This window comes from Magallana gigas, chromosome 8 (assembly GCF_963853765.1).
Source record: "Magallana gigas chromosome 8, xbMagGiga1.1, whole genome shotgun sequence".
Taxonomy (NCBI): Eukaryota; Metazoa; Mollusca; class Bivalvia; order Ostreida; family Ostreidae; genus Magallana; species Magallana gigas.
In genome coordinates, this window is record NC_088860.1 from 50,214,390 (window position 1) to 50,225,498 (window position 11,109).

General features: G+C 33.3%; 1 protein-coding gene across 1 annotated transcript; it reads left to right on the forward strand.

The window, feature by feature from the left end:
- Positions 1-3,497: 3,497 nt before the first annotated feature.
- On the forward strand, positions 3,498-9,825 carry LOC136270751 (serine/threonine-protein phosphatase 6 regulatory ankyrin repeat subunit B-like). The gene is made up of 2 exons (XM_066069386.1): positions 3,498-3,578; positions 5,496-9,825. The coding sequence occupies exon 2, from the start codon at positions 5,807-5,809 to the stop codon at positions 9,608-9,610; it is 3,804 nt and encodes a 1,267-aa protein (XP_065925458.1). The 5' UTR covers positions 3,498-3,578; positions 5,496-5,806; the 3' UTR covers positions 9,611-9,825.
- The last annotated feature ends 1,284 nt before the right edge of the window (positions 9,826-11,109 follow it).

Sequence of the window (11,109 nt, forward strand, 5' to 3'; positions counted from 1 at the left end):
TTAAAGCCCGAACGGCCTCTTTGTAGATTTGATCACGTACCAACCGATTTCATGTCCTGGTGACTTTTTGTACATTGATTTTTATTACTTATATTTACGTTTGAAAGAGACATATCGTTCAGAACTGTTAAAATTACCGATATTTTAAGTTTATAATTATCCTTGCGACAAGCGATAAGCGCATGCTATGATCATTGTGACGTTATGCAAAAGTTCATACAGAATTGAACGTTTTCGCACTTCTCTAGGTTCATATAAGAACACATATCTGCAAATGTAAATATCTGCATATGGCAAAACATTGAATTAAAACATGTTTTACGTCTGAAAATAAAAAAAAACCGCGGCATTCCTAGTCATTTGCAAACATCCAACTCTAATTCCACCCCTTCCTATTTGTACAACACGAATTTATGTGTACGAAATAAAGCCCCATATTACATTTTTCTTAATTATGACACTTTTTCTGATCATAATTTTGTTAACATTAAACAAATTAAATGTAACAGACCCAGTTAATGCTTCAAAATTAATATCAGTAAATATAAATGTTACACTGTATCTAGGTAGCTTAACTAATTAATGTGGAAACATAACATACAATAAAAAAAGAGCAGATAGAATTTCATTCAGTAATAGTAAAATCAACGGGGCCAGTATATTTTAGAACTTGGCTCAAATTCTCCTCCACTTATAAAATAACATATAAAACTAGATCTCGTTACGAGTAACGAGTAGGTCTTTCGTCCGCTTTTGTTTTATATGATACGATGAAATATCGATACTTTCTGCCAAATCTGAGATCCTGGTGAAACTAGGATTTTTGTCTTGAGACCAGAAACGGGCGAACGGAATTGATTAATGAAAATAAAAGCTGTTTTTTATACATTTGTTATCATCACATTAGTGAACATCACTGTTTATCAAGCTAGATGAAAATCCAAAGACAATCGGTTAAACTTGTTAAAACATGAATTGTTTGAACTCTTCGTTGACGACCGGACGTGACGACGATTCAAAAAACATAATGTAAACACGGATACATACTTAAATCTATCATGGTTGTTCAAGTCATCACCGTTTTTTAGATCTCGTGGAGTCATTGTTTTTTTGTCTCTTGACAGGAAACGGACAAACGGAAATGCTCAGTGAAAATAAAAAGTTAATTTTTCTTAAACATTAGACCTTTTCACTTTATTGTTTATCAATTTAACTTAAACTGTAAAAAGAAAAACTTAAATTTTCAAACAGTTTGGTTTGTTTTAACCCTTCCATTGAGGACCGGAAGTGACGGTTGATAAATTGAAAGCGATTGAATGCATTTTCTATCGAATGTCTTTTATCTATATAAGTTTCGTGCATTTATCAATTGACTTTTTTGAGATTTCGTGGGTAAAACATTTATTAAAAAAACGCTTTCTGAGATATTTGAGATTTCTCACCGGAAGTAGATTTTTTTGTTTTCATTTAACCTCGGATACATGACCAATGTAATTTTTATTACTTATATTTCAATTCTATATTAAACAAATTCATTGCAAAAGAAAAAAAAATTAAAGTGGTTTCGATGACGACTGGAAGTTATGACGAACAAAACAAAATAACTTAAAGACATCTACAGCTATAGGTCTATAATCCTACAAAGTCTGAATGTTCAAGTCCTTATCATTTTTGAGATCTCGATATCACAAGCTTTTTGTCGCGGGACAGGAAACGGACGACAGGAAATGAACTTTGAAAAAAATGAAAAATGAATACTCAAGATATAATTTTTTTCTATCACTCCTTAAAATTTCAAAAAAAAATATATCGAGCCATCTCTGATAAATCGTGTGTACAAAAAAGGGGAACAAATTTCGTACCCAATTTTGGAGCCATAGTAAGCTCTTAGAACGGCGCCAATGGTGTAAAACAAAAACAATAAGCACAACTTCAGACTATGGTCTACCTATCCTGAAAATTTCATATTCATATCTCTAATAGTTTTTGAGATGAAGCGTGCACAAAATGGGTCGAAAAAGTTACAAAAGCACCAATAAATTGGTATCGGAAGTGACGACGGCTAAAAAATTAAAAACTAGATAAATTCAGGTCCATTCCTATCATCTGTGAACAAATTGTGTAAATCGGTTGGATAGTTTCGACTGCACTACATTTGTTAAAAAAAATAAGAAGAAACTGTACGAAAACTATAAGGACTTCCGTTGGAAATGGAAGACCTTAATTCACATTTTCTTTCAAAGAAAATGTTTTTTGTGCCGTTACACGGCTTATTTTGTTTGTTTATCAGTTTTTGTCCGTGTTGTGAAATTGTGTATGTTCTGTTTATATCCGTGTGTTATGATATGTGAAACTCAGTGTGTCTCGTGCGGTTCGTGAGGAAACACAGTAGAAACATCAGTAACTGTCAATCTTTTTCATGTTTTAGACCACAATGGAGTAAGTTAATTAACTTTGGTAAGTTTAATAATAATGAAAATTCATAATTGTACATTCTGATTATTCTAAGCCTATAAATTTTGACTATTTTTATTATCTTTAAAAGAAAACATTTGATGTCGTTGTCATGTCATATGTGCTTACGTTTGTCTTTGTTTTGTTGTAGTTATTACCACTGTCTATTGTCTAAATAAAACTATTAAAAACGATGGTAGAAGCGTGACATTATTTATAAGTGTAATAATCATTTAATACTTTATTATTATTCAAAATACATTATTTAATCAAATCCACTACCTTTAAGCTCTAGCAGGAGTAAGAACAATGAATTCAATGCTTATCAGTACTTGTCAGTACTTCTTTAAGTTTGTCAGTACCGTCAGTAAAAAGGGTCAGTTCTTCACTAAGTTTCAGTACTGTCTAAGTTTATCAGTACTTTTCTAAGTTTCTCAGTAGCGTCAGTAAAAACGTCAGTACTTTACTAAGTTTATCAGTAATATCAGTACATTGTCAGTAAATGTCTATGTTTATCAGTAAAAATGGGAATATCAGTACTTTTATGGCTTAGTATTGTTAGTAATATAATTTATGCAGCAAAAAGACATTGACTTTTGCGGGGAACTAGTTGGGAAGGTTTAAACACAAGATAATGTTTTAATCTGTAAATAAAAAAAAGTCACAAGAAATAATGCATATTTGTCTTCTACTTTTTATCTTTTCTATTTAATTTTTAGTTAATGAAGAAGAAAAGAAGAAGAAAGAAACATTAGATGTACAAAGTATGTGTTCAATATGGCTTATTATTTATATATCATCTGCAGCATGAAACATCGGCAATTAGTTCAAACAAAAAAACATATTTTTGATAAATTGTCAAGATATTAAAATATCAGAAATAATATTGAAAATACATCTCTGTCTTTCACATTTTATCTTTTTCGCTTAATTTGAAGGGGAGGAGGAGGAGGAGGAGGAGGAGGAGGAGGAGGAGGAGGAGGAGGAGGAGGAGGAGGAGGAGGAGGAGGAGGAGGAGGAGGAGGAGGAGGAGGAGGAGGAGGAGGAGGAGGAGGAGGAGGAGGAGGAGGAGTCAATATCTATTAAAAAATATCAACGGGATAAAACAGAACCAATTTCAAAAGGTTTGGTAGTAGAAAGTCAAATAATTGTCTTATGCAAACAAACCCTATAAAGACCAGGCTTCTCTGATATAGTATCGCTAATCCTGCCGTTCGTCTGAAAAAAAAACCTTCCGAATATTTTACCTTTTCTTTACTGCTACTTGGTCAAATTTAACATAACGTGGTACAAATTATCTCCAGGGAAGACTACATAGCAGAAACAGCATTCAGAATCTTTTCTGAATAAACCCTGTAAAATATTTCCTCAAAAAGTACATCACAATAAATAAAAATATTTATATTCATGCTTTTGTGTAAAGTAAAAATTGTAAATTATTAAATTTGTGACCCTAAATTAAACTGGGGACCATGAAGGGGTTACATTTTATCATCAAACTACATGATAAATACTCTGCACCTTCTTCTCAACAATGACACTTTTACAAAATGTGATAATACTATTGTAACGTGGATGAGCCAAGCGTTTTCTACAAAACAATTAAGATATTTTGATCTGATGAAAGGACTATGTGCGGTATGGTCTAATATCTGCCCCTAATTCCATAGGGATTATTTAATATGCTTGATTACATTGAATTTGACTCTGTAGTTCTTGTGAAGAAGATTTTTAAAAATGCACCCCCCTTTTTCTACTGTTTCGAGATTTTTTTCCGCTTTGAATGAGGATCGATCTTTTATATAAACTCTACCGTCTTATTTATCGTGAATGGACAGATGCTCACTGTAAAGTATGTTTCCAGTGGTTTTACAATAAGTTATAATTATCTTACTGTTTCATGTAAAATGCACTCGAACCAGGTCATTTCCTAAACTATCGGTGACTTTCAGATCAAAACTCGTGTTAACATTAAGTGCTCGATCCAGTGAGAAATAACAGTAAATAGTTACTAAGTAGTAAATGAAGCATGTCATTAGAAACGAATAATGATTTTGAAATATAGTGTTTAAACACGAAAATTTAAAGGAAAAATACAAATCAGGAGCAGAGTAAACACGGATATCTACAAAAGTTTGAGGTAGGATCAGGTGCCATGAAGGAGTGAGTCTCCTCTGCTGACCGGTCACATCCGTCTCGTGCACTTTGTCGTAATCGGGAAAACGGAAAATATGTAGACAATTTGATGAATAATAATGGCCTAACAATAAGTACAAAAACGTCAGTCAGAGCTTAACTTACAAAAAACAAAAATACACAATAAAGAAGAAATATTTTGAAAAAGAAAACATTCTGTTTTTAACCCACTACTCGATATAAATGGCTATCAATGTCAAATTAATCTTAATGACTTGATCTATAAAAAGTTACAAAACCAAAATAAAATCTTATTATGGAACATTTTTTTTATTTGACCAGAGGTAATTAAATAAATCGACAAAAGCTTTATTCGGCCAAAAACTCACTTTGGAGACATGCAATAACAAAACTATAATGATTTTTTTCACATCTAGGTTGCAATACTGTAGCCATCGTTATATAGATTCAGTTGCAGAAAAAGTCCTTGACATTTAGATTAAAAAATATATTTTTGGGTTTGAAATGCATAAAGTTGATGTATTGTTGAGACAAAGCGTCAGGTTGAACTTTCAATGTACCTCCGATCATGGTCCTTTGATGTCGTTAATACATACTCTTATCCTATGTCATTCGTCAAGAGTGTAAACGTTTCAAAATCGCCACAAAGCAGTAGGCATTCATAATGCACGGGCATTGATGTTGCTGTTGTGACTTTAAAGCTGTAATTTTTTTCTTCAAGTTGTATAATATTTTATTAAATTACGGCTTTTAAATGTCTAATTTAATTAATATCATTAATATTGTACCAAAAGGTTAAACGATTAAATATTATGATGAGATGATATTAATCTTCTTGTCAAATGCTTAAAAAAATATAATACAGAATAACTTTTATCTTTCAGAGTCACCACTTGACCAGGCTATATTTCAGCAGTGGCAGGATGACGACAGCAAATTTGTTTCAACACAAGCTTGTAAAGAAGTAGAAAAACTCATAAACAGTCAGAACCTGGTGGTTGTGACTGGTAACTCGGGTTCAGGGAAGTCCGCCATCATACAACATATAGCGTTGTGTTATAGGAGTCAAGGATGGACGGTGAAACCAGTATATAACGTGAAGGAAATCACTGATTCATATTTCTCAGTAGATGTATTACAAAGCAGAATCCTTTTTGTATTCAATGATCCTATTGGCATCGAATCCTTCGAAGAAATGGACTATAATTCATGGAAGAAACACGATGAAAGGTTAAAAGCTTGTTTAAAAAATAACAAGATGTTGCTCTCAAGTAGAAAGTATATTCTGTTTGATGATAGGGTTAGAGGAATGTTAAACGATAAATCATGCATCCTCGATCTTAGTGATGACAAACATAAACTGAATAATGGAGAAAAAGAAACCATTTTAATGAGTTACTCATCAAATAGTGGTCTTTTAGAAGACGATATTGATGGAATTTTAATGACTGAGGAGTATTTTCCATTATTATGTAAACTTTATTTTAGCGACAAAAATAACCAGACAATAGGACCGCGATTTTTTAAAGAACCTTTTAACGTATGTCAGGAACAAATAAGACATTTCAGAAAGAAATGCAAAGACAGTTACTGTGCTCTTGTTCTTCTTGTTCTGTGTAACAATCAGCTTTGTGTTGAGGATATACACAAAAACGATTGCTTAAAGGAAAAATTTGAAATTGCTTTGAAACTGTGTGAAATGAATAAAAACACAGCACCTCATACTATTGGTGACGCTCTGAAGACTCTAGAGGGATTTTTTGTCAAGAAGATTGAGGACACCTATCATTTTTATCACGATTTTGTAATGGAAGTTACCACCTATGTGTTTGGAACAGACTATCCGACAGAAACAATACAGTATGCCGATATTGGTTTCCTTAGACGACGTGTAAACTTAAAAAGCAGTGACGACAATAGTAAAGAAGAAGTTGATAAATTTACCATATATCTAAATGATAAATATGTAAGCGATCTAGCGGATAGACTTTTTAATGATTTATTTGGAGATCGTCTGTTGGATGTTGTTCTCAATCCATGTGTTAGGAATGAGAAGGTGGCTAAATGTTTCATACAAAAATTAAAAGATAGCCCCGAAAAACTGCACAACTTACTTGCCAAAAAACAGCTTCTGGATGAAGAAAATCAAAAATTTCAACATTCAGTTGCTTCAAAACTTGGGTTTCTGTATGAAGAAAAAAAAGTGGAAATTCTTAGTGCTATCATAGTATTTTGTCATACAAATGTATCAAAACATTGTTTAGAAACTCTACAGCGAAAGCAAAATTCTCTTAAATATACTTCTTGTTTTTCTGCGGTATGTTGCAATGGTTCGATGGATTTGTTCAATGTCTTTCCAAAAGAACAAGTTAAATGGTTTTTGGTGAAAAAATGGGGGGACTATTATCCTATTCACATTGTTTCCATGCTTCATAATCATGCAATACTGCAGAAGCTGATTCAGGTGAAGAATAATGTGAATTTGAGAACCGGGAGGAACTATGGATATACTCCCTTGGAGTTTGCAGTTCTCAGTACGAACACAAGCGAACACAAAAAAAAGGAAAGAAGAAATCAGCCAATTGATAACACTGTTGAACTTTTACTGACTCATGGAGCTGACATTAATATCTGTGATCCACACTTAGGGAGTCCTCTCCATATAGCAAGTATTATAGGGAACAAGCATACTGTAGAACTGTTGTTAAGTAAAGGAGCAGATATTAATTCATGTGACGAAATCAAAGAAACTCCTCTACATAAAGCCAGTGAAGGAGGACATGAAAGCACTGTACAACTTTTATTAGAAAAAGGAGCAGATATCAATTCATGTGGCACATACAAACAAACTCCTCTACATAAAGCCAGTGAAGAAGGACATGAAAGCACTGTGCAACTTTTATTAGAAAAAGGAGCAAATATTAATTCATGTAACAAATACAAAGAAACTGCTCTACATAAAGCTAGTAAAGGAGGACATGAAAGCACTGTACAACTTTTATTAGAAAAGGGAGCAGATATTAATTCATGTGACATATACAAAAACACTCCTCTACATAAAGCCTGTGTATGGGGACATGAAAGCACGGTACAACTTTTATTAGACAAAGGAGCAAATCTTAATTCATGTAACACAAACAAAGAAACTCCTCTATATAAAGCTAGTGAATGCAGACGTGAAAGCACTGTGCAACGTTTATTAGAAAAAGGAGCAGATATTAATTCATGTAACACAAACAAGGAAACTCCTCTACATAGAGCGAGTGAATGGGGACGTGAAAACACTGTACAACTTTTATTAGAAAAAGGAGCAGATATTAATTCATGTGACACAAACAAAGAAACTCCTCTTCATAAAGCCAGTCAAAGAGGACATGAAAGCACTGTACAACTTTTATTAGAAAAAGGAGCAGATATTAATTCATGTGACACAAACAAAGAAACTCCTCTACATAAAGCCAGTGAAGAAGGACATGAAAGCACTGTGCAACGTTTATTAGAAAAGGGAGCAGATATTAATTCATGTGACACAAACAAAGAAACTCCTCTACATAAAGCTAGTAAATGTGGACATGAAAACACTGTACAACTTTTATTAGAAAAAGGAGCAGATATCAATTCATGTGACACAAACGACGAAACTCCTCTACATAAAGCTAGTAAATGTGGACATGAAAGCACTGTACAACTTTTATTAGAAAAAGGAGCAGATATTAAACTATGTATCACAAACCAAGAAACACTTCTCCTTTATGACAGTAAATGGGGATTTGAAAGCACTGTACAACTTTTATTAGACAAAGGAGCAAATATTACTTTACTTAAAGCCAGTGAAGGAGGACATAAAAGCACTGTGCAATGTTTATTAGAAAAAGGAGCAGATATTAATTCATGTGACGAAAACAAAGAAACTCCTCTACATAAAGCTAGTAAATGTGGACATGAAAGCACTGTACAACTTTTATTAGAAAAAGGAGCAGATATTAATTCATGTGACAGAGAAAAAGAAACTCCTCTACATAAAGCTAGTGAATGGGGACGTGAAAGCACTGTGCAACTTTTATTAGAAAAAGGAGCAGATATTAATTCAGGTGACCTAAGCGAAAACACTTCTCTACATAAAGCAAGTGAAAGAGGACATAAAAGCACTATACAACTTTTATTAGAAAAAGGAGCAGATATCAATTCATGTGGCACATACAAACAAACTTCTCTACATAAAGCTAGTATTTTGGCATCTGAAAGCACTGTACAACTTTTATTAGAAAAAGGAGCAGATATTAATTCATGTGACGTTAACAAAAACACTCCTCTACATATAGCCAGTGAAGAAGGAAGTGGAAGCACTGTACAACTTTTATTAGAAAAAGGAGCAAATATTAATTCATGTAACAAATACAAAGAAACTGCTCTACATAAAGCCAGTAAAAGGGGACGTGAAAGCTCTGTACAGCTTTTATTAGAAAAAGGAGCAGATATTAATTTATGTGACACAAACAAAGAAACTCCTCTACATAAAGCCAGTGAAGGAGGAGATGAAAGCACTGTGCAACTTTTATTAGATAAAGGAGCAGATATCAATTCATGTAACACAAACAAAGAAACTCCTCTACATAAAGCCAGTGAAGGAGGACATGAAAGCACTGTGCAACTTTTATTAGAAAAAGGAGCAGATATTAATTCAGGTGACCTAAACGAAGAAACGCCTCTATATAAAGCAATTAAATGTGGCCATGAAAGCACTGTGCAATTTTTGTTAGATGAAGGAGCAGATTTTAAACTGTGTATCACAAACAAAGAAACACTTCTCCTTTATGCCAGTAAAGGAGGACTTGCTAGCATAGTACAACTATTGTTAGATAAAGGAGCAAATATTAATTCATGTGACCAAAGCAAAGAAACTCCTCTACACAAAGCCAGTGAATCGGGACGTAAACGCACTGTGCAACTTTTATTAGAAAAAGGAGCAGATATCAATTCATGTGACACAAACAAATAAACTCCTCTACACAAAGCCAGTGAATCGGGACGTAAAAGCACTGTGCAACTTTTATTAGAAAAAGGAGCAGATATTAATTCATGTAACACAAACAAAGAAACTCCTCTATATAAAGCCAGTAGTACACGATATAAAGGCACTGTACAACTTTTACTAGAAAAAGGAGCAGATATCAATTCATGTGACACAAACAAACAAACTCCTTTACATAAAGCTAGTGAAATGGGATATGAAAGCACTGTGCAACTTTTATTAGAAAAAGGAGCAGATATTAATTCATGTGACACAAACAAACAAACTCCTCTACATAAAGCCAGTAGTACACGATATAAAGGCACTGTACAACTTTTACTAGAAAAAGGAGCAGATATTAATTTATGTGACACAAACAAACAAAATCCTCTACATAAAGCCAGTGAATGGGGACGTGAAAGCACTGTACAGCTTTTATTAGATAGAGGAGCAGATATTAATTCATGTGACAAAAACAAGGAAACTCCTCTACATAAAGCCAGTGAACGGGGACGTGAAAGCACTGTACAACTTTTATTAGATAAAGGAGCAAATATTAATTCATGTGACACAAAAAAAGAAACTCCTCTACATAAAGCTAGTGAATGGGGACGTGAAAGCACTGTACAACTTTTATTAGATAAAGGAGCAAATATTAATTCATGTGACAAAAACAAAGAAACTCCTCTACATAAAGCAAGTAAAAAAGGACATGAAAGCACTGTGCAACTTTTATTAGAAAAAGGAGCAAATAAATAATTCATGTGACACAAACAAAGAAAATCCTCTACATAAAGCTAGTGAAAGGGGACACGCTAACACTGAGCATCTTTTTTTTAGATTCTCTACATGATACCAGTGAATGGGGATATAAAGGCACTGTACAACTTTTGCTAGAAAAAGAAGCAGATATTAATTCATGTGACATAAACAAAGAAACTCCTCTACATAAAGCAAGTAGAACGGGATATAAAGGCATTGTACAACTTTTACTAGAAAAAGGAGCAGATATTAATTCATGTAACACAAACAAACTCCTCTACATAAAGCAAGTATACTGGGAAGTGAAAGCACTTTACAACTTTTATTAGATAAAGGAGCAGATATTAATTCATGTGAAACAAACAAAGAAACTCCTTTGCATAAAGTTAGTGAATGGGGACATGGAAGCATGATTTAACTTTTATTAGATAACAGAGCAGATATCAACTTTTGTGACAATAAGAAACAAACTCCTTTACATATCGCCGGTTATTTTGGGAACAATAGCACTATGCAACTTTTATTAAGTCAAGGAGCCGACGTGAGTTTACGTGATTACGACGGAAAAACTCTTCTCCTTGGATCAAGAACAAAAAGAAAATACATATTACCAAATTATTGTTAATAAGTAAAGCAGCAAACCTTACGTCATGTGTTGATAAAAAGACAAATTATTTTAGATATAGCCAGTGGAGAGGGACACGAAAGCACTGACAACTTTTATT